This window comes from Phyllobates terribilis, unplaced genomic scaffold (genome assembly GCF_046119375.1).
Source record: "Phyllobates terribilis strain yellow unplaced genomic scaffold, ASM4611937v1 Scaffold_4__5_contigs__length_816908805, whole genome shotgun sequence".
NCBI lineage: Eukaryota > Metazoa > Chordata > Amphibia > Anura > Dendrobatidae > Phyllobates > Phyllobates terribilis.
Window position 1 is genome coordinate 700,351,865 of NW_027362764.1, and position 24,379 is coordinate 700,376,243.

The following is a 24,379-nucleotide window of genomic DNA, read 5'->3' on the forward strand; positions in this document are numbered from 1 at the left end:
CCAGCCTTTGAGGTGTTTTTCATGGAGAGGACTAAACTACCCTTGACATTACATTAAACTGGAGTATATCCTATGTTCTTGCTTAAAGCTTTATTGCTTCCATCTAATCTTGATATCCCCAAGCAGTCTATTTTTCACAGACATACCTAACACAACTTGCCTTTATGCAACATCCTGATCCTAAGATCCGTATTTTGTACAAAACGTTTCTCAAATAGGATTAAGATAATAATTCTTCATGCTGTGCACTCCCTATAATAAAAAAGGAGAACCGCCGTTTTCTTACAAAAAAGGGGTATAGAGGTTTAATGTAGTGCTCACTCCAGAGTGGCAATCTACCTGAACAGATATGGTTGCACCAATGACATCTTTAACCAAACTAAATTAAAAAAAAATAACGGATTTGATAAGGGAGAGCAGCAGTCTTTATATCTTCCTGAGGAATCGGGACTTACATCCAAAATGAGCCACAACAAAAAAACAGACCACTACCAAACAAAAATCTACACGCCACCAGTTTCTGATACGCCAGCTGTGATTTCCATTATTTATAAACCAACATCCCAGTTGATCAGAAAAGTTGGCTTGTGTTTCATCTGTAAAACATATCCCGGGCTTTGCCATTTCAATGTGTATAGAGACAAACTGGTTTTGGCCAAATTCTTAGTTCTCCAATATCATAATGAGTTACGCAGCAATCCTTTAGATTTGCTAGATTTCATACACTGCATGAAGTTTCCATATTCCAAATTCTGCAGTTAAACAATGTAGAACAAAAATGAACTGACTGAAACCGAATGCTGGTAATGTACTATATACATATTCACAGATTAGCAAAAACCGAACCCTAAAAGACACGAAAAAAATAGTCTGGTGCACTTTGAAAAATAGCAATTTGATGACAGTGTATCAACAGAACAAAGTATATGAGCAATCCAAAAGTCATAAATGAGAAAAAAAAACAAGAACGTTTCCAGGACCTAATATACCTTAAACAATACCAAGTACAGTTCAGCAACTTCCCAACTACTAGCAAAGCCATGTATTGTTCCCGAACCATATCACAAGCTTCATCATACCATTCGCATACACATCAGAAAATGTTTGCGATAAGTGAACAATTCCTAAAACTTAACACTACATTTTCGGTGACAAAAAAGAAACCTCAGTCCCAGATCATTTATATATTAAAAAGAAAATTATAGCTGTCTTCGATCTAAGCTATGTCCCAACTTAAGGTTATTTTTGCATACAAAGATGATGTACTAGCTATTTGCCAAATAAGTTTGAAGACTTGCTTGGTTACAGGACAAAATTTTAATCGAAATGAACCATATAGCACAAGAGTAACTGAAGACAAAACGAGGAATGTGTTCAATAACAAAAATTAGATTCACGTCTTCTTGTGGCCAAATGAAAAAATTTTTTTTTCCAACTACTGTTAAACTTCAAACATTTGAGACAGTGGTTAAAAGGAAGCTAAAAACCAAGTCCATCCAGTCCTTTCAAATCTTAGTGAGAGACAAACTAATATTCCGTGATCCAATGGGTCTGTCACTTAGCTCATTCACGGCAGTCATTGCTTCTTCGTAGCTGTGGGTGCAGACTGTAGCGTGCCCGGTGGACATTCCTTTTCTATTAAATTTTACATCAATGGAATCGGGAATGATGTTATAGCCATAGAAAAAGTCTAAAATTTCTTCATTGGTTATAGCGTATGGTAGGTTTGTCATGCGTATTATTGCTCCTGAGGACCTGTCAAAGTTTCGGGCAGCAGCCGAAAAAGAATTATTGTAATCATTGTAATTTGCATTTCTGCTGTCAAATCTGTCATAAGACTCATCTCTACCACCCATCTCCATTGCATAAGAACCACGTTGCCTTTCTGGAGAACTTCTAAATTCCTTACGGTTGTAGTTCTCCCCCATGTAAGAGTTTTCATTGGCTTCTGGTAGTGGAACCTTCATGTATCCATCTTTATACCCTTGAAACTGTGCCACTGGAGTATTATTGAAAGCACCAAACTCTTTTGCCTGTTCATCAGAAATACGCCTCAAAAAAACTTCTGTTCCCAAAAACGGTTGACGATTCAATACTTCAGCACGCATAGCTTGTTCTTCGGATTGAAACCTAACCAAGGCTTCTCCCAAACCAACTCCTTTGTTGTCAAAAAGCAAGAAGATATTATCTTCATGCACAAGAAATCCATCAAAGAATTTTTGTACTTCAATTTTACTCACGTCGAAGGGAAAATTCCTTAAGTATACACATCTATTTAGATTAGATGGCTCTGGTCTTGGATATTCCTCATACGTGTCGCGTTGCTGTGGATATTCCTCATACATGTCGCGTTGCTGTGGATATTCCCCATACGAGTTGCGTTGCTTTGGATGTTCCCCATACATACTTCGCTGTGGTGGATATTCCTCATATGTGTCGAGTTGCTTTGGCGGGCTTTGGGTTTCATAAGATTCTATTAACTGCAACATCGCCTTCCTAGCAATAGGAAGAATGAGCACATGACGACCCTTTAATTCTTTTTTGCGTAAAGCAAGACATTTTTCGTATAGTCTCTCACTTTTCAACATGATGAAGCCTTCTCTTGTCCGATTGTTATGCTTATTAAGCAGGAATTTAATCTGAGAATCTGCCATATCAGGTGCAGAAAAAAAATGCCTAATATCTGGCTTCTGTACTGTAAATGGCAAGTTTTTCAGATGCACATAGAACTGTTGGTTTTGTGGCGACCTAGATCTTGTTCGGTTCCTCGGTTTGGAGTGTAGTTCACCTTTTTTTAAGGCCTTCCCCCACTTTTCTTCTGTCGATTTCGATATCGATATAAACCTATGACCAATATATTCATTGTTAAAACTCAAAGCTGCATTAGCATGTGTTGCACTTGCAAACTTCACTAAAGCAGTTCCAGTCTTAAGACCACCTAATCGCAGGAAAAAAACAACTTCAACAACATCTAGGTCTTTAAAAAACTGAATAATATCTTCCATTGTCACGCTGTATGGCAGCCCATAACAAGATACATAGATATCATTAGAATATGTTTCCTTTTTGTCATACTTCGGAACATATGATTCGTTATATTTTGACGCACTGCTTTGATTTCCTTCTTTCTTCGCCATTTCCAATCGGTTCATATCACCAGAAGGTGGTACAGCTGGATGCTTTGGATTTTTATTAGTTTTACGGCTTGTTTCCAGAGTACTCTGCATTTCTGTCTTGCTGCTAAGCGAGAGATTCACATGCAAGTTCTTAATGACGCCTCCAGTCCGACTCATGCCTCGCCTGGCATCTTCATCCGTTGCAAATATGATAAATGCCTCACCAAGTTTTCCACCAATAATGTGTACTCCTCCATCAGGAATTTGCAAACCAGAAAAGAAATGCCGAATATCAACCGAACCAGCAGAAACAGGGAGCCCCTGTAAGCGGATCACTACAGCCATTTTTTAGGGTCTGAACGATTGTCACCTGAAAACAAAAGTGCACAACAGAAAAGGTAAATATATTGTAAAATGAAATATATGCACATATAACAAAACATCTGATCTGTGCCTTCTATAGAAATAGTTATCACGCCTATACAAGGACTGTAAATAAAATAAAAAAAAAAATAAAAAAGCAATGCACACAATCAAATTGGCCCAATTAAATAAATAAGGGACGATGTTTAGGCTTCATGGGAAAGAAAGGGTTAGAAGTGTTAAGGCTTCATGCCTGCCAGATGAGCCGCTAGAAGTCCAATTACACAGGCCGACCTGGGGCACTAAGAAACCGCTAATCAGTTGCTCGATTGCCATTTCCTGTTGGTTAATAGCCTATTTACAAAGGCCAACGGAGCTTCAGATGCGCACTGAAGGATCTGTAAGAGATCAGTGCACAAAAGTGTCAGTCTCTGCAGCGAGATTCCTATTTACACAATAAGATGCACTGCTGAGAACAATGATCTAAGATTTCACCCGACGAACATGTTTTGCTGGTTCATGGGGTTATTGGCAGACTATTTAGAATTATTGTGAAACAAGCGTTCCTAGGAATGATTATTTTTGATAATTTTGCAATGTACATTAATTACACAGAATGACTTTTCAAACTAAGTCCCGCCACTCATTGCTTCACGGCAGAGCCAATCATTTAAATACACCTTCCCACCTGCTTGGTTTCCATCCACCTCCTCCCTTCTATGGCTCTATGAAGCCAGAGATGTCAAAGAAGAAGGGGTGGGGATAGATGGAAACCAAGCAGGTGGGAAGGTGTATTTAAATGATTGGCACCACCATGACGTACCGAGTGCCAGTACTTGGTTTGAACAGTCCTTCTGTGCTGACAGAGTCTCTCAAGATTTCAGTAATCAGTCTTCAAGTTGTAAGTGTCCCAGCCTACTTACCAGTTTAAAGCCTGAGGCTCTAAGAATTTAGCTGCAAAAATAAAGAAAAATGTAAAATTTTTAGGCCATTAAGAGAAAAAAAAAAAAAATACACTTAAAGGCGAATTCAGTCGCTGTGGATTCTGCACAGCAATTTTCAGTACACTGTATGTGGATGATGGGGTTTTTAAAGTCAGCATCCACATGTAGAATAATATCGTTTTGCAAATAAACTGCAGAGTTCCAAGGGATAAATGTACCTAAAGTATTTATTAAATAATGCTCCCAAAAGCCACTGTATTCAGACATTATCCTCTATGATATAAAAATAGGATGCACTTCAAAGAAGTTCGAAGGAGTCCACTTGGAAAAAATTCAACACAAGAAAGACCGCGCCCAATTTAGGTGAAAAAAAAACCAAAGGATCCATATCTTCTGCCATGGACGAGTCTTTTCCACCAGTCATGCTTGAAAAAGACCTATGGCTTGGTCGAAACGTTGCATCCATGACACAATAAATGGAACCTTGAATTTTTTTTTTTTTTTTTTTGTCACCTAAATTGGACGCTGTCTCTTTCTTGTAATATCCTATATGATATCATTCACAATATCACAAACTGAGAAACAGCAACCGTGCTATCACACCAATAAAGAGCCCAACAAGTGCATATTGAATGCAGGATCCATGGATTGAGTATACAGCTCTACATTTTGACTGCCGGATCTGAAATATCATTATAGGAAGCACAGTGCCAGAACGAACTGAAAGTGGACGCGGAGGATTGGATATCCCAATATTCAGACTGACAAATTTCTGTCGATCTGAAAAGCATATAATACAGATTAACATCACTAGATAGTACCAGTGTAGCATTCAGTGAGGAAAAGGGATCAGCAGCGTTGGCATTTGATGCCATTAAATACTTTGTCAGTGAGCCTCAGGATGTAGCACGGTTGCTATTGTATTAAAGATACTACGGATTTTGTCATTTAATGCAATCAGCAGCTCAATCTTGCTTTTGTGGCCTCCCCTCTAACACTCTCGCACCCCTCCAACCTATCCTAAACGCTGCTGCTCGAAAACTAATCCACCTGTCCCCCCCGCTATTTCCCGGCCTCTCCCCTCTGTCAATCACTTCACTGGCTCCCCATTGCCCAGAGACTCCAAATCAAAACCCTAACATGGCATACAAAGCTATCCACAACTTGTCTCCTCCATACATATGTGACCTAGTCTCCCGGTACATACCTGCACGCAGCCTCCGATCCTCACAAGATCTCCTTCTCTACTGCCCTCTTATCTACTCTTCCCACAATCACATACAAGATTTGTCCTGTGCATCCCCCCTACTCTGGAACGCTCTTACCCAACATATCATACTCTCACCTATAGTGGAAACCTTCAAAAGGAACCTGAAGACTCGCCTCTTCTGACAGTCCTACAACCTGCAGTAACCCTCGCTCCACCATACCGCTGCACTACCAGCTCTACCCTCACCTACTGTATCCTCACCCATCCCTTGTAGACAGTGAGCCCTCACGGGCAGGGTCCTCTCTCCTCCTGTACCAGTCAGTGACTAGTATGGTTCAAAGAGGATTGCACCCGTTTTTCACATGTAAACCGCCATGGAATAAATGGCACTATAATAATCTGTGGCAAAGTTGTAGCGAAACTTTTCCACCACATGAGGATTTAAACTAGTAGTTATTTACAATAAACAAAAAAATGGTACATCCACACGTACCACGGTTGATGTGGACTTTGTCTAGAGTCTGGTAAGAACAAAGTAGACAATTCTCATCAATGTGGAAATTAACATGTGGTGCGTTTTTTCTTTAATCCACAGCGTATCAATTTCAGTTGTGGATAAATCGTGCTTCCTTATTGGATTCAATTGAAGAGTCAAAACCTGCAATAATGCTCATTTTGGATTTTCCTGCAGATTACCCGTGGGGCTGCAACAAAATCTACAAGTTATAAAACAAGTAAAAATTAAAAATGAAATAAAACACTAGAGGGTATGTGTCCACGATCCGTAGCCGCCTGCAGCCCAAGCGCTGCTGAATAGCGATTTTTTTTTTCACCTGCGGACTTTCCTAGATGTTAATCTATGGAGAAAGTCTACGTGCGGACCCGCAAGAGAAATTGACATGCTGTGGGTCTGAAAGACGTGCCACATGTCAGTTTCCGCGGGTGATCTGCAGGTGCACAGAGACTCACAGTGGATATGGGATTTCTAGAAATCCATCCACTATGCTGTAACATCTGGACGCTGCGGGTTTGACGCTGCATAAACATAAACATGCAGCGTCAAACCCGCAGCGGCTCATCGTGTGCACATACCCTGATACTCCCCTCTTCTGCCATTCTAAGAAATGCGTCCATGCTTGTCCCAGTTCATACTGGCCTCCTGTGGAGAAAGTTTCATTGCATAGGCTTCAGAAAATCAATGGCTGCAGAGGTTGCATGAAGCAAAATGTCACTACAGGAAGCAAGGGCTTACTGGCAACCGCATGGAAACACGGCTAACACAGCAAAAGCAGAAGAGGGGAGTATCTGTTTACACTTGCTGCAGAAGCCACAGGAAGATTATTATTATCATTTATTATTATAGCGCCATTTATTCCATGGCACTTTACATGTGAAGAAGGGGTATGTATACATACAAGAACAATTACAATAATCTTGAACACAATGTGACGGCGACTGATACAGGAGGAGCGAGGATCCTGCCCGCGAGAGCTCACAGTCTACAAGGGAAGGGTGAGGATACAGTAGGCGAGGCTAGAGCTGGTCGTGCAGCATTATTTGTGGAGTGGTGGTTACTGCAGGTTGTAGACTTGTCGGAAGAGGTGAGTCTTCAGACTCTTTTTGAAGGTTTCCACGGTCGACGAGAGTCTGATGTGGTGGGGTAGAGAGCTCCAGAGTAGGGGGGGGGAGGGGGGGGGGGACTAGGTCAGAGATATATGGAGGAGACAGGTTGTGAATGGCTTTGTATGTCATGGTTAGGGTTTTGAACTGGAGTTTCTGGGCAATGGGGAGCCAGTGAAGAGATTGACAGAGAGGAGAGGCCGGGGAATAGCGGGGGGACAGGTGGATTAGTCAGGCAGCAGAGTTTAGGATGGATTGGAGGGGTGCAAGAGTGTTGGAAGGGAGGCCACAGAGCAGGAGGTTGCAGTAGTCGAGGGGGGGAGATGATGAGGGCGTGCACTAGTGTTTTTGCAGATTCATGGTTGAGGAATGTGCGGATCCGCGAGATATTTTTGAGTTGGAGTCGGCAGGAAGTGGAAAGGGATTGGATATGTGGTTTGAAGGAGAGCTCAGAGTCCAGGGTTACCCCAAGGCAGCGAGCCTGGGGGACTGGGGACAGTGGGCTGCCATCGACTATGATGGATAGGTCAGTTGGGGGGGTTGAATGAGATGGCGGAAAGATGATGAATTCTGCTTTGTCCATGTTAAGTTTTAGAAATCTAGCAGAGAAGAAGGATGAAATAGACAGACATTGTGGGATTTTGGTTAGTAAGGAGGCAATATCAGGTCCAGAGAGGTAGATCTGTGTGTCGTCAGCATAGAGGTGATAATGAAAGCCATGAGACTATGAGCTGTCCCAGGCCTAAGGTGTAGATGGAGAAGAGCAGGGGTCCTAGAACTGAACCTTGGGGGACACCGACAGATAGGGGGTGAGATGAGGAGGTGGTGTGTGAGTGGGAGACACTGAATGTCCGGTCTGTTAGGTATGAGGAGATCCAGGATAGGGCCAAGTCTGTGGTGCCGAGAGATGAGAGAGTTTTTAGTAAGAGGGAATGGTCCACCGTGTCGAAGGCAGATGACAGGTCTAGGAGGAGGAGGACAGAATAGTGTCGCTTAGATTTGGCGGTTAGTAGGTCATTGGTAACTTGGGTCAGTGCAGTTTCAGTAGAATGGTGCGGTCGGAAACCAGATTGTAGGCGGTCGAAGAGGGAGCAGGAGGAGAGGTGGGAGGACAGCTCAGAATGGACGTGTTGTTCCAGTAGTTTTGAGGCATAGGGGAGAAGTGATATGGGTCGATAGCTAGACAGAGAGGATGGGTCAAGGGAGGGCTTTTTAAGGATGGGTGTGATTGAGGCATGTTTGAAGCATGAGGGGAAGACACCAGTTAGTGACAGGTTGAAGAGGTGGGCTAGGGCTGGGATGAAGATAGTGGTAAGGTTTAGGATGAGGTGGGACGGGTTTGGGTCAAGTTTACAGGTGGTGAGGTGTGATTTGGAGAGTAAAGAGGAAAGTTGATCTTCCGTAATGGTGGAGAATGTGGTTTTGGAGGAGGAGGGTTGAGTAGGTGTGGGGAGGGGCTGTGGGGGCTTTAGATAAAAGCTTTGTCTGATGGTGTCAATCTTCTGTTTGAAGAATGAGGCAAAGTCTTCGGTTGAAATAAGAGGAGAGGAAGGAGGCACTGGGGGACTGAGGAGAGAATTGAAGGTGTTGAATAGTTGTTTGGGGTTGTGAGACAGGGAGGATATTTGAGATGTGAAGTATGTTTGTTTTGCTGCAGTGAGTGTGGACTTGAAGGTAGTGAGGGACTGTTGGAATGCGATGAAGTGCTCATTGGAGTGGGACCTTTTCCATCTAAGCTCAGCGACCCTGGAGGCCCGTCGCAGTTCTTTAGTTAGGCTGGTGTGCCAGGGTTGTCTGTTGATTGTGCGAGCTTTGGTATGTGTGAGGGGGGCGACCAAATCGAGAGCTGCAGCTGTTGTACAAAGTGGCAGCAACATCTGCATCATGTAAGGAACTAATGTCTGTAAGAGGGAGAAGGGATTCAGAGAGTGAGTGTAGGTCAAGGTGTTTGAGATTTCTGCGAGGGTATGCAAGTTTGTGGAGTGGGGATTGTTGCCCTGGAGAGGAGAGGGAAGAGAATGTAAGTAGGTTGTGGTCAGAGAGAGGGAGATGTGAGTTAGAGAGGTTAGATAGGGAACAGAGGCTGGTGAAGATGAGGTCCAGCGTGTGGCCATCTTTGTGGGTGGGTGTGGAAGACCACTGGGTAAGACCACAGGAGGAAGTGAGGGATAGAAGCTTAGAGGCAGATGAGAGGGAAGTGTCAATGGGGATGTTGAAGTCGCCATGAGGATAGTGGGGATGTCAACGGAGAGGAAATGAAGTAGCCAAGTGGTGAAGTGGTCAAAGAAAGTGGTGGCTGATCCTGGGGGGCGGTAGAGGACAGCCAGTTGGAGGTTGGAAGGGGAGTAGATGTGCACGCAGTACACTTCAAAAGAGGGGAGAGTAATTGAGGGCGGCAGTGGGATATGGGTGAAGGAGCAGTTTTCAGAGAGGAGGAAACCTATTCCTCCACCGTGCTTGCCGGTGGGTATGGGAGAGGTGGAATCCGCCGTACGAAAGTGCAGCAGGAGAGGCCGTGTCAGAGGGGGTGAGCCAGGTTTCAGTGATGCCAAGGAAGGAAAGCTTGTTGGTGATGAAGAGGTCGTGAATGTAGGAAAGTTTGTTGCAGACGGAGCGAGCGTTCCATAGAGCTCCTGTTAGGGGGATTGGGGAAGCGGGGGCTGGGCGGATGGGTATAAGGTTAGAAGGGTTATGAGAGTTTGGGATAGATCGTGGGTAGGAGGTTTAAGTGACTGTGGGGATGTGGTGAGGAGGGCCAGGATTTGGAGAGATGTCGCCGGCAGTGAGGAGGAGCAGAGAAAGCGTTAGTAGGTGGGAGCAGGAGAGGGCATTAGGTGGCTGTCTGTGTTTGGAGGCAAAGGATTGTATGTTGAGGAATAGCTCTGAGGAGGAGGTGAGATGGGTGGGGAGAATGGAGGGAGAGATGAAGAGTTCCTTACTAGGTGTAGGGATTAGGGGTGGTTGTAAGAAGTGAAGGATTAAGGGGGTGAGGGTGAAAACAAAGACAAACATTGTTTACTGTGACAAAGTATCCAGTTACCTTCAGTTCACTTCAGATTCAATTCAGAATTAATTCATATTTCTCACACTTCAGCTAATGGACACTTAAGGTGCGATCCACACAATTTGGTTCAGATTTGCCTGCAAATACTTACATATTTGCTTCAGAAATTTCCCACAGCAAGTTGGTACATGTAAATGTACCCTTAAACTGTAAGATTATGGTGAACGTGCGTCCCTAATGCTCGTTCCACAATAGTCTTACAGTGCCAGTGAGCAAAACACTTGTTTATTGGGTGAAATTATATTAGGTGCAACGCAAATGATCGTTGTTCTCAGCAGTGCATCAACCTGTGTAAACACACTGCTCAGTGCGCATCGCTCTGCCTGTATAAAAAGGCTATTAACCAAGCGCTGATCGGCAAGTTTTAATATAGTTTGCCAAATGATTGACCAGTTTCAGAAAAACCAAGACTTCAAAAAAAGAACACAGAAGTGCATCAAAACTACCTGTGCTACAGAAACACCTTTAAAGGGAATCTGTCAGCAGGTTTTTACTAAGTAATATGAGGACAGCATGATGTAGGGGCTGAGACACAGATTTCAGTGATGTGTCACTTATTAGGCTGTTTGCTGTTTCCATACAGTGATGGTTTTATCACTAGGAGATTTATCACTGCAGAGAATAGCTCCCTCTTGCCAAGTGGTCCGACCACGCCACTTCATCTGATAAACAGCTTACTGTCAATATACAAAGCTGTGGTGTGGGCAGCTTGTTGAGCGCTGCTTCATGTTGCATCTAAAAACTTGTGGCACAGCTGCTGCACTCAGTAAATTAAATGATATGTCGCTAGAATTAGGGTCTGTTTTTCTACATTATGCTGCCGTTAGAAGAAGTAGTAAAAACCTGCTGACAAATTCCGTTCAAGGGAATCTGTCAGCAGGTGTTTGCGATGCAATCTGAGAGCAGAATGATGTAGGATCAGAGAGCCCAATACCAGTGATGTGTCGCTTACTTGGCTGCTTGGGGCAGTTTTGAGGAAATTCCTATGTTCATTGCTGTAGATGTAGCGGTGCTCAGAACGCCCACACCCCTGATTGGCAAATTCCTGTGTACACTGTTCACTGTCAGCAAGCTGCCAATCAGGGGTTGGGGGCAGGGTTACACAGATCAGCTGGACTGCCCGACACACCACATCTAGTACTGCAATGATAATCTCCTGCTGATAAAACACAGATAGTATCGAAACTACAGAAAGCTGCTGAGCAAATGATGCATCCCTGGAATCCGGCTCTCTGCCCCTACATCATGCTGCCTGCTCTCAGATTAAATAGCAAAAACCTTCTGACAAACTACAAAGTTTCAGCCAACAGTCTACAGTCATACAAAACATCATTGGGAAGAACATGGAAAGAGTGGTAGTAGCGAAAGCAGAAGAGGCAAGCACTATATGTAGATTTACATTCGCTGCTAAAGCACTTGGGGAAATTCACAGCCCAAACAATCTGCTACAGATTTGCCTACAATACTTAGGCTGTGTGCCCACGATGCGTTTTAAGAGTTTCTGCAGCGGCAAAAAACGCTGCAGAAAAGCTTAAAAAAGGCATGGTAGAAGGTCTGCCATGTCCCCCAATGATAATCCGCATGTGCTGTGCACATGCTGCGGAAATTTCCGCTGTGGGTTATTATTGCAGAAAAAAACGCAGCACTACCAATTATTTTGCGGAAGCGCTGCGTTTTCGCCGCCATTGACTTGCATTGGACCGCATGGAATCCGCATCACTGGATCTGTACATGCGGAATCCAAGCGTTTCAATATGCGGATGGTACCCGGGAATGGAAGAGAGGAGACTCTCTTCCGGACCCGGGTACCATAGTACCTGTAAAAAAAAGAATAAAGTAAAAAATAAATATTATATTTTTCTTCTGATGGCTCCCGGTCTCCTTGTCCTCCCTTGCCGGCAGATCGCGGTGGACTGAAGGACCTGCGCTGACGTCATTTAGTCATGTAACGGCAGGTCCTTCAGTGTACCGCGAGCTGCCGGCAAGCCAGGACGGAGCGAATAAAGACTCCGGGGGCCATCAGAAGGTAAGTATAGATTTATTTTTTACCATTCTTTGGGGTCACACTATATAAAGCCATGCCGGTTGCATTGATTTATATAGTGTGACCAAGTTGTCAAGCACTTTCCAAGTGATGCTAAAATCGCTTGGAAAGCGCTTGTCAACCCGCATGCGGAAATGCATGTGAAGAACGCTTCACATCCGCATGTCCCTGGCAGGAAAACGCATGTACAATCCGCATGCTTTTTTTCTGCCAGGGAGATGCAGAAACGCTCAGGAAAAAATCCAGAGCATTTCTGCATCATGGGCACATAGTCTTACAGTCGAGGCGGAGGCACCATAAAGGGAGTCGGTCACACATCACAGTACAGCACATTAAGGAGATTATATACAGTATTACCAGGATAGATTTAGTATTTTTTTGTATACTAAAGTACATTCAAGTAACGCATGCAATATACATACGTTTTGTACAAGCAAATGCAAAAATAACATGGAAAAATAAAAATCAACTGATTCTACTGGGAGTCCGTCTGATTCTAGTGAGGGTCAGGGAAACCCAAGAAATGGGTTTGTTAAGACACAGGGAAAATCCTAAGAAAAAAACTAAGCAGTTAAGGGGAATAGACTCTCTTTAAGAGTGTAAACCCTCTGCGACATATTCAGTGCAGGTATACTCTTCTTAAAGGGGTTGGCCGGTTCAGACCAATAAGTCTGCAGTCACTCTGTGTGACAGCAGACTTATGTCAGGACCAGAGGGTATGTATGACTTGTACTTCCAGCCACTTGTACTGAGCGAGGCCACGCCCCATCTAGTGCACTTAAAGGGAACCTGTCACTGTGAAAATGCAGTCCAATCTGCAGGCATCATGTTATAGATAAGGATAAGGGTGTAACCAGCTCAGGCATCCGGAGTCCAGAGGTACAGAAGACATTCTGGCCAAACGCACAATAAGAAGTAGAAAGGAAGGAATATTCCAGCTTCTGGTAAGTGTAAAATTCAAAAAAATTTATTCAAACGTGATAAAATTCAATAATATATTTTAAACGGGGAGCAAGGTGTGGCATGCCATGGCGACGCGTTTCAAACGCTAACTGCGTTCTTCTTCCTGCTAGAGCAAGGGGAGCTGAGTAGATTGATATATAGTTTTGTGAGAAGAGAGTCAGTACAACCAGAGTTTTAGTAATCTAAATTTCTGCGATTTTGGGTCCAGTGGACGGTCGTATCAGTGACTTACAGCTATTTTTACATGCACTCTTATACAAAGCAAACTGTCAGTCACCTATAGGACCACCTACTGGACCTAAAATCCCAGAAACAGTGGAGATTTAGATCAAAACAGGTTATCTTTCCTCACAAAACTATACATCACTACTCCGCTCCCCCTGTTCTATAACATGGTGCCTACAGATAGGACTGCATTTTCATGATAGGTTCCCTTTAAAATGTTTGGCCAAACCAAGCGTGCACCAAGCACCTGTACTTGGTTTGAACAGTCATTCTGTGCTGACACACACCCTTTAACCCCTTACTGGCCTGTGGCGTATTAGTACGCCCCAGGCCATCACCCCCGGTTCAGCACGAGCTCCGGTGTTGAGTCCGCAGTGAACTGGGCACATGTCAGCTGATTATTACAGCTGACATCTGCCTGCAATAGCCGCGAATGGAATCGCGATCCACCCGCGGCTGTTAACCAGTTAAATGCCACTGTCAATCTCTGACAGCGGCATTTAACAACGCCGCACCGAAGAGCGGCATTAGCCCCGCCCATTAGTGACCACGTCACGTGATCGCGGGTCATCGATGGGTGGGCATGACAACCTGGGGTCCGGAGCAGACCCATGTGGTTGTCATGTCTCGCTTGCTGTGAGTGCCACCCAGTGGTCGGCGCTCATAGCAAGTGAGCATTTCTGCTACACAGAATCGCCTCTGTGTAACAGAGGCGATCAGATAACTGCAGCTTTTAGTCTCCTATGGAGACTAGTGAAGCCTGCAGAAAGTGGAAAAAAATGTTTTGTTTTTTTTAAATAAAAGTTTAAATCACCCCCCTTTTGTCCCATTCAAAAAAAAAAAAAACAACCCACATACACATTTGTTATTGCCACGTTTAGAACCGCCCAATCAATATAAAAAAAGAATTAAGCCGATCAGTAAACGGCGTAACGAGAAAAAAAATTCTAAACGCCAGAATTTTGTTTTTTTTGGGTCGTCACAACAATGAAATAAAATGTATTAACGGGCGATCAAAACATCACATCTGCCCCAAAATAGTATCAATAAAAACGTCAGCTTGACGCGCAAAAAATAAGCCCTCACCCGGCCCCAGATCCTTAAAAATGGCGTTTTTTTTAAAGCAAACTTTGGATTTTTTTCACCACTTAAAAAATAACCCATACATGTTTGGTGTCTACGAACTTGTAATGACCTGGAGAATAAATAATGGAAGGTCAGTTTTAGCGATCAGTGAACGTGGTAAAAAACAACCGTGGAATTGCATTTTTTTTTTTTTTTTTTTTGCAATTTCACCGCACTTGGAATTTTTTTCCCGTTTTCCAGTACACGATATGGTAAAACCAATGATGGCGTTTAAAAGTACAAATTGTCTTGCAAAAAATAAGCCCTCACATGGCCATACTGACCGAAAAATAAAAAGGCTATGGCTTTTGGAAGAAGGGGAGCAAAAAACGAAAACATAAAAATGGAAAATGCTCTGTCATTAAGGGGTTAAAAGAGGAATTGAGAGTTTCCACTCCAAAAACCTCTTCGAAAGACTGGGTATACCATGAGGTGCCTCCCCCTCCACTGCCAAAGTTTGTACTCCCATTGCATAGTTATAAAGATTTCAAAACGGCATAGAATAACAAAAAAAATGCAACATTTAATTACTCATTAAAGGGAACCTGTCAGGTCAGATAAATGTGCGGTGGGTCCCTGGTTGTCTTCTCTTGTGATTACTCATTTTACCTATATCGCCATACTCGATCCCCCATTGCTCCACCCCACACTCCCCATTTACCTTACACATGTCTATATTGGGGTCTTTTGTGGTGATTGATACTATTTGACTGTATGCATTAAGATATCCAGGTTATTCATTTACATATTAAAAGAGGCAGCTTATTTTTCATTACACTTTCCAGGTGACTTTGCTTAGCCTCACTTGTGTTGTCTGAATACTTACGTTATTTGACTTTTTACATTTGAATAAAGGGATATTTTTGTATATTTTTTGGCTTGCATTTTCTTTATTAGTGGTGTTGCTCTGAATGATGCATATGATCCTTATTACATGGATGGTGGCTGTAAGGGGTTTAATGCTATTAACCGGAAGATTAACCAACATGTGAAAGAGCCCTAATAGCGTTATCCAACCCGACAGATTCTCTTTAAAAGAAACTTCCAGTAAAAAGGCAAGTCCACAGGTATATATCAGCGGCAGAGAATCCACCAAGCTGTGTGTATTTTTTTTGCAGGTGGTGGGGAATAAAAATGACTATTCAAATTAACAATCCCCCAAGCACTGCTGAGGAATTGCAAAGACAAGTATATGGCTTTTTTTTTCTTCTTTTTTTGGAACAAGCACTTGCATCGATCCAATATCAAAGACTTGTGATAGGGTTGCCCCCTATTTACACGTTAAGGACTGATAACTGAAGAGGGTGGTGATGGAAAATGACTGTAGGGACCACCAGCAATCTGAGATCAGGGTTCTCTATAAAGCAGGGCTGTGGAGTCGGTAAGCCAAAATTCCGACTCAATGACTCCCTCCTACATGGCTCATGTTTAAGTGATAAGTTTACTCTAGCACAGATTCATCTCAGCTAACAGTCTAGACCCTTAGATCAGGAATAGGACATTTCATAACTTTCCCAAATTCTTATGAAAAAATACTCCCCACAAACTGCATTGAACTACTGTACCCAATTTATTATATATTTTAGGAGTCGGTACATTTTATGACGACTCCACCTCTACAGCCCTGCTGTAAAGCCCGGTCTTGAATGAATGGTGAATCAGATGCACATGCTGACCCTGCACACCATTCACAGTCTGTCGGCCGAAGAAAGAGCACAGTGCTCCGCTATTTACAGCAGTCTCATTGACAATGAATGGGGTGATCGTTGATTGTCTGCATCCTCACTCTATCCTAATAGGAGGAGATGGCGTCTGAAAACTGGGACGCCTATTGAGGTGTAAGTAATCACTTACGGATATAGGCGATACGTTATGTTCATCAGACGACCCCTATAAGAATACGTCTTCAATATTAAGTAACCCCCTTCGTCTGACATGAGCGTTCATTCTACTCTTGGGCAGTGGCCCCTCATTTCCACACTGACCACTTGGAGACGCTAACGTGATGACTATCGGGAGCCCAGCAAGCATCTGTCCTATCCTAATGGCCAGTAAGGAGCGCCCAACCACTCTATACCAGCCGTTCGGCACCGGACAGGTGCAGAATGAGGGCCAATGTGGCCGTTCTATCACCCCCCCCATAGGGTGGTACCGGCCAATGTGGCCGTCCTGTCACCACCCCCCCCACAGGGTGGTACCCGCCAATGTGGCCATCCTGTCACCACCCCCCCCACAGGGTGGTACCCGCCAATGTGGCCGTCCTGTCACTACCCCACCCCCCCACAGGGTGGTACCCGCCAATGTGGCCGTCCTGTCACCACCCCCCCCCCCCCCACAGGGTGGTACCCGCCAATGTGGCCGTCCTGTCACCCCCCCCCACCACAGGGTGGTACCCGCCAATGTGGCCGTCCTGTCACCACCCCCTCCCCCACAGGGTGGTACCCGCCAATGTGGCCGTCCTGTCACCACCCCCCCCCACAGGGTGGTACCCGCCAATGTGGCCGTCCTGTCACCACCCCCCCCCCACAGGGGGGTACCCGCCAATGTGGCCGTCCTGTCACCCCCCCCCCCACAGGGGGGTACCCGCCAATGTGGCCGTCCTGTCACCCCCCCCCCCACAGGGTGGTACCCGCCAATGTGGCCGTCCTGTCACCCCCCCCCACAGGGTGGTACCCGCCAATGTGGCCGTCCTGTCACCACCCCCCCCCACAGGGTGGTGCCCGCCAATGTGGCCGTCCTGTCACCACCCCCCCCACAGGGTGGTGCCCGCCAATGTGGCCGTCCTGTCACCACCCCCCCCCCACAGGGTGGTGCCCGCCAATGTGGCCGTCCTGTCACCACCCCACCAATGTGGCTGTCCTGTCACCACCCCCCCCCCCCCCCACAGGGTGGTACCCACCAATGTGGCCGTCCTGTCACCACCCCCCCCCACAGGGTGGTACCCGCCAATGTGGCCGTCCTGTCACCACCCCCCCCCACAGGGTGGTACCCGCCAATGTGGCCGTCCTGTCACCACCCCCCCCCACAGGGTGGTACCCGCCAATGTGGCCGTCCTGTCACCACCCCCCCCCCCACAGGGTGGTACCCGCCAATGTGGCCGTCCTGTCACCACCCCCCCCCCCACAGGGTGGTACCCGCCAATGTGGCCGTCCTGTCACCACCCCCCCCCCCACAGGGTGGTACCCGCCAATGTGGCCGTCCTGTCACCACCCCCCCCCCCACAAGGGTGGTACCCGCCAATGTGGCCGTCCTGTCACCACCCCCCCCCCCACAAGGGTGGTACCCGCCAATGTGGCCGTCCTGTCACCACCCCCCCCCCACAGGGTGGTACCCGCCAATGTGGCCGTCCTGTCACCACCCCCCCCCCCCCACAGGGTGGTACCCGCCAATGTGGCCGTCCTGTCACCACCACCCCCCCCACAGGGTGGTACCCGCCAATGTGGCCGTCCTGTCACCACCCCCCCCCCCCACAGGGTGGTACCCGCCAATGTGGCCGTCCTGTCACCACCCCCCCCCCCCCCACAGGGTGGTACCCGCCAATGTGGCCGTCCTGTCACCACCCCCCCCCCACAGGGTGGTACCCGCCAATGTGGCCGTCCTGTCACCACCCCCCCCCCCACAGGGTGGTACCCGCCAATGTGGCCGTCCTGTCACCACCCCCCCCCCCCCACAGGGTGGTACCCGCCAATGTGGCCGTCCTGTCACCACCACCCCCCCCACAGGGTGGTACCCGCCAATGTGGCCGTCCTGTCACCACCCCCCCCCCCCCACAGGGTGGTACCCGCCAATGTGGCCGTCCTGTCACCACCCCCCACAGGGTGGTACCCGCCAATGTGGCCGTCCTGTCACCACCCCCCCCCCCCCCCCCCACAGGGTGGTACAAGCCAATGTGGCCGTCCTGTCACCACCCCCCCACAGGGTGGTACAAGCCAATGTGGCCGTCCTGTCACCACCCCCCCCCCCACAGGGTGGTACAAGCCAATGTGGCCGTCCTGTCACCACCCCCCCCCCCCAGGGTGGTACAAGCCAATGTGGCCGTCCTGTCACCACCCCCCCACAGGGTGGTACCCGCCAATGTGGCCGTCCTGTCCCCACCCCCCCATAGGGTGGTACCCGCCAATGTGGCCGTCCTGTCCCCACATACAGTGCCCGCCATCGCCTGCACATCTCTGGGGCGACGCGCTGACAATAAGGATTCTTAAGAGAGTGCCACGTAGCCTCTTTTCTACTTGGAATAAGGATTTTTCTGACATAGATCCGTGCTTTCGCCAGGTGATTGGGGTAACCGGGCTCGTGTAAGAGGCCAGAAGGGAGGCACGTGGCAGCCGGCCATTAATGTGAACGCATCCATATAATAAAAGAGCGCAACACCTGGCGAGCGTCGCCATGACAACAGCGCACATAGTACTCACCAACCGTCCGATGGTCACTATGTCAGCGCCTCTAGGTGCCAGATAAGGCGATATAGGCAAAAAAAAAAAAAAGAAGTCCTCTAGAAATGGTAAAAGACGTGTCAGCAAGACAGGAAAGGAGCACAACTATGGGGATTGCTGTTAGAGTATCACTACAAGTCCCAGCACAGCTCTCCAGCCACTACCACAGCAGCTAAAAGGCACCAAACACCGAGTACATGAGAAAACGCCACAGGACAGCGCCTCTCAGAGCTCCGCGCCGGCCCCAGCTGGGAAACAGGCCGCGAAGACTCCGATAACCCCCACACCACCCCCCGGTGCCTCAGAGACCCCCTCCCGCCAGCTGAGCCAGTGCACCAATAAGTAGCTCGTATTTACCAAATCTCACACCCAGCAACGAAAACAGCGGCCGCCGACCCGAAATTGAAGAGCTTCTAAAATGGCGTCTGCACGCTGCTCCGTCCTTGTGGAAAGTCTGGGGCTGAAGCGCCAGTGACGTCACTACTCAGCTATAAGCGTCGCTGACCAGGACGCAGACATTTTGATGGTTGGCTTCAGTCATTTACTGTGAACGGATAACTCTACTTATGCAGACTATAACAGTCGCATTTCGTTTATTTCTTTCTTTTTTTTGTCTGTAGGGGAAATAGAAGCCACGGGGGTTTGTTTTTTTTTATTTTTTTTTCCGGGCCTGCGAAACGAGGTGGTGCCCATGCGCAGTTATGAGAGCGCGCAGCATGCTGCCGCCATTTTGCTCAGACGTCGTTAGTGACCAGAGCAGCTGAGGGGCCTCCGCCGAGAGCGGAGACCGGACCTGTGCTGTGCAGCTCACGGTGAGTATGCATAGTGTTATCATCGTGAGGAGGAGCTCGGTGCGGCCTGCAGCTATTGTCCGGGGCACCGCATGCATTTCCTAGCCTTCTCAATACCACAGCCCCGGTCTGCACGACACACTACAAAGCCTGAACGTAAAGGAATTCTTCACCTTCGGGGACAATTGTCTATAAACTTAATTGCACTTATCTGGGGAGAAAAATAATTTTTGCTATTGGTTTTTATAAAAATGTTTGCTCCTATAGCCTCTGTGTTACACTGTCTATTGCTGGATGCAGAATGAGGTAACTAAGGATCTAACAGTGAGCTAATTTTGGCAAAACAAGTCTGATTTTTTTTATTTTTTTTGTCTTTTTTCAGAGCTCCTCTCAGTGGCTTCATGACCACATTAAATATGGAAGTGTAGGAAACAGTCATTAATGCAAAAAACTGCAACATTTTTACTGAAACCCAATTGCAAAAATAATAACCTATTTTTCTATAGAGCCAACATATTCTGCAGCGCATTACATACATTATCATCACTGTCCCCATTGGATCTCACAATCTACATTCCCTATCAGTATGGTCTTTGGAGTGTGGGAGGAAACTTAAGCAAACACAGGGAGAACATACAGACTCCTTGCAGATGTGTCCTTGGTGGGATTTGAACCCAGGACCCCAGCGCTGCAAGGCTGCAGTGCTAACCACTGAACCACCGTGCTACCCCTAAAATGAAATTTAGCCTGAACTACATTCATTTAAAGGGGTTGTACTGGGACAACCCTTAACTACTTCTGGACTACCCATAGACTTTGAAGAGAACTTGTCATGTCCCAAAACTCTTATTAACCTGCAGATATGGAGTTAATAGCGCTGTAAAGCCGTGCAGCCACCACACTGAAGGCTCATCTACTAGGAGGAAATTAACTTTATTCCTCCGGGCAGCCAAGGGCTTTCATTCATAGAGGCGCGGCTTCAGTCACTCAATGCTCAGTGAGTGAACGGTGGCTGTAACTGCCCCCTTGCACTGACTGTCGGCTCGGCCCTGAGCAATGAGTGACTGAAGCCGCGCTGACCACGTCTCTATGAATGAAAGCCCTTGGCTGCTGGGAGGAATAAAGTTAATTTCCTCCCAGAGTTCAGTGCGGCGCCCACGCAGCTTCATAATGCTATTAACCTGCAGATTGACCCCATATCTGCAGGTCAGTGACTCTTGAGGATGTAACAGGTTGCCTTTTAACCAGGGCTGTGGAGTCTGTAAGCCAAACCTCCGACTCCTCAATTTCCCAGGCTCCGACTGCACATCCCTGCCTCACTACTGAGCGTGTATATAAAGTGCAGCACAGATTCATCTCAACTAAAAGCCAAGACCCTTAGATCAGGAACAGAACAAACATTTATAGGACATTTCATAACTTTCCCAAATTCTTATGAAAACATTTACAGCACATCCTGCATTGTACTACTGTACCCAATGTATTATATATTTTAGGAGTCGGTCCATTTTATACCGACTCCAACTAAACAGCCCTGCTTTAAACGTCTCGACAGTCTGGCTCCTACTCTGCATTGATGTTGTAAAGCGTCCCTGCATAGTAGAGCTGCTACCCGTGATTGTGCGACTAGGGATCAGGCTGTCTGAAACAACCAGAGTCCCTATAGAGAAGGCACAGGAGGTTTATTATCGTCTGTGCCTTCTTCATCACTATACACAGTGCTAAACAAGCTCTGTATGCAGTAATGGGAAGCGCTGACATCACTTCCTCCACCATACACAGCAGTCATGTGATCACTGTGTATAGGGAGGGAGCAGGAGCTGCTGGGTCATAGGAGACTCGGACAGCTCTGCTATGCAGCCAGAAGGCTGAATGTCCCCTGTAACTGGGGGTAATAGACCAGCTACAGTTACAAGGTAAATAGGATGAAGATAAAGATTTAAATATTGAAATTCCTCTCCCCTAACAAAGGTCTTTTATGATCTGATGGGGGTAAAATGTTTGAAATAAATGAAGAATAAAAAAAAATAAAGTGCCACTGTAAGTCCAAATTGCTGTTAATTAGCTCTGGCCCTGTAAAAACAAAAAAAAGTGCCCGATATATAACAATAATTGTTACAGAAAGGGGAACACATTTTTAAATTATATATTTTAAAGGTTTTTTGTAGTCTTTAAAAAAATGGGAATAAAAGTAATTAAATTTCCTTATTTTTCCACTGATTTTTGCTAGATATCAGCAAAAAAAAGACAATGTGACATAAAAATGAAGCCCCACATGTGAAAAAAAGAGGCAAAAACCACTTGAATATCCGAACGCGAAAATATTGTAAAGCTTTTTAAACCACTTGTACGATAAAACAAAACTGAATATGTGCCTGGTCAGGGACTGGTTAAACGGGCCCGGTCTTGAACTGGTTGCATATATTTTTTTCACCTTGTAAAAGAATTTATGCTCTCCTCCCGTACCGGCACCATTCCAACATTGTTGGTGCTGGGTCTCCCAAGGCTCATGTGACGTTGTTATAGCATGTGAGATGTGCGGCTCATGGGCTGCAGTGCTCGCACCTCCCCCAGTCGTCTGAAGGAAGTGAGGGCACCGCAGCCTAATATTATTGGCCACAGGGCTCACGTGACATAGTGTCATGCAAGCCTTGGGCTCTGACATCGCTGGAATGATGCCAATAATAGAGGTGAGTTCAGGGTATTTTTATTTACAAGGTGGAATATAGTATTTAAAGGAGTTGCCATAGTAGTGGCATAACCCTCTTTTTTTTTTTTTTTTTTTTTTAAGAATAGTCCTTAATAGTGGACAAGAGGTATAATAGGTTTCCTGGGCATTCTATACATGTTATGAACATAAATCCCATATAAAAATATGCGTTTTGAGCAGGGCTTTGGAGTCTGTATAAAATGGACCGACTCCTAAAATATGTGCTGTAAATGTTTTCATAATTATTTTGGAAAATTATGAAAGGTCCTATAAATGTCTGTTCTGTTCCTGATCTAAGGATCTCGGCTTTTAGTTGAAATCAATCTGTGCTGCACTTCACATACAAGCTCAGTAGTGAGGCAGGGCTGGGGATTCGGAAGTCGGGGAAATTGAGGAGACGGTGGTTTGGCTTACCGACTCCACAACCCTGGTTTTGAGTATCCTTTTAGGCAGGGCTGTGGAGTCGGTATAAAATGGACAGACTCCTAAAATATATAATAAATTAGGTACAGTAGTTCAATGCAGTTTGTGGGGAATATTTTTCTCATAAGAATTTGGGAAAGTTATGAAATGTCCTATAAATGTCTGTCCTATTCTTGATCTAAGGGTCTAGACTTTTAGCTGAGATGAATCTGTACTACAGTAAATTTATCCCTTAAACATGAGCCATGTATGGGGGAGTCGTGGAGTCAGAGTTGGAGTCGGTGACATTGAAATTGAGGAGTCGGAGGTTTGGCTTCACGTCTCCACAGCCCTGCTGGCAACCTCATTCTCCCAAGTCAGGCCGATTACAGAGATACCAGATTTATAGAAGGTTTTTTTTGTAGTGAAAAAAAGAAACATTCTAAAAAATATATTTATTTTGTCTCTGTTTTCTCAGACCCATAATTTTTTTTCATAGCTTTTATTGGTACCATTTTGGGATACATGCAACTTTTTTGTAGTTTTTTTTTATGTTTTTTGGAAGAAAAAAAAACAGCAATTCTGGTGTTCATTTTTTTATAGAATTTATTATATACATAATTCTTTTTAGGTTTAGGGGATTTAAAAAATATAATACATTTTTTTTATAGAATTATCAGTGCCTGTGATTTATTTGTCTTTTTTTGTGTTTGCAGGTTCTTGTACAAACATAACTAGCAAAGACTGCCAGAGATATCGTACAGGTAAGGCATGTTGGAATGTAGCCTCCAAAAAAAAAAAAATAGTTGTTTGTATATGGAATATGAACCATCATTGTCCTGGTCATGTCATGGATATGCAGGTGCTTGAGAATGATAGGTGGTACTGCGCATATAGCAAGCCCCCTTTTGTGTGTTCATCACATCACCAGGACATATTTTTATACAGTGGAAATAATCCACGTAAATGACTAAAGGCAGTAAAGAATTCTTACAGAAAGCAGTAACACAAAGTGGTGGTCCAAAGGAAAAGTACTTTTTCTCCTAACTCCATATCTATTTGATGGCATGAACAAAGCTATTCTATTATACTTCTTTTAAAAATTCCTTATCGTTCTCCAACTACACTGTCTAACAGCTATTGTATTTTTTTCTGTTTCCTGTCTGATGACGATAAGTTTAAGTATCAATAGTGCATGCTGGGGTACTCAAACGAAGCGTCATCCTTTGCCTTTGGACCACTCCTTTAAGGGATTTACCAGTGAAAAAATTGTCTGAGTAGCCATTCTCTGTGAAATGAACATTTTGCTTACTTCATCAGTAAGCGTTTCCAATGCTTTCTGACCTTTTTGGACATCCCCTGTTCTGAC

The 24,379-nt window shown here is 45.5% G+C and overlaps 1 protein-coding gene across 2 annotated transcripts; it reads right to left on the reverse strand.

The window, feature by feature from the left end:
* Window positions 1-1,302: 1,302 nt before the first annotated feature.
* On the reverse strand, window positions 1,303-19,612 carry RBM12B (RNA binding motif protein 12B). 2 transcript variants are annotated; one of them, XM_073679598.1, is made up of 3 exons: window positions 19,465-19,559; window positions 4,403-4,433; window positions 1,303-3,486 (listed from the first exon to the last, which is right to left on the reverse strand). In XM_073679598.1, the coding sequence occupies exon 3, from the start codon at window positions 3,459-3,461 to the stop codon at window positions 1,506-1,508; it is 1,956 nt and encodes a 651-aa protein (XP_073535699.1). In that variant the 5' UTR covers window positions 3,462-3,486; window positions 4,403-4,433; window positions 19,465-19,559; the 3' UTR covers window positions 1,303-1,505. The 2 variants fall into 2 exon arrangements, with proteins under 2 accessions (XP_073535699.1, XP_073535698.1); XM_073679597.1 differs by lacking the exon at window positions 4,403-4,433 and having other exon boundaries at window positions 19,465-19,612.
* Window positions 19,613-24,379: the final 4,767 nt, after the last annotated feature.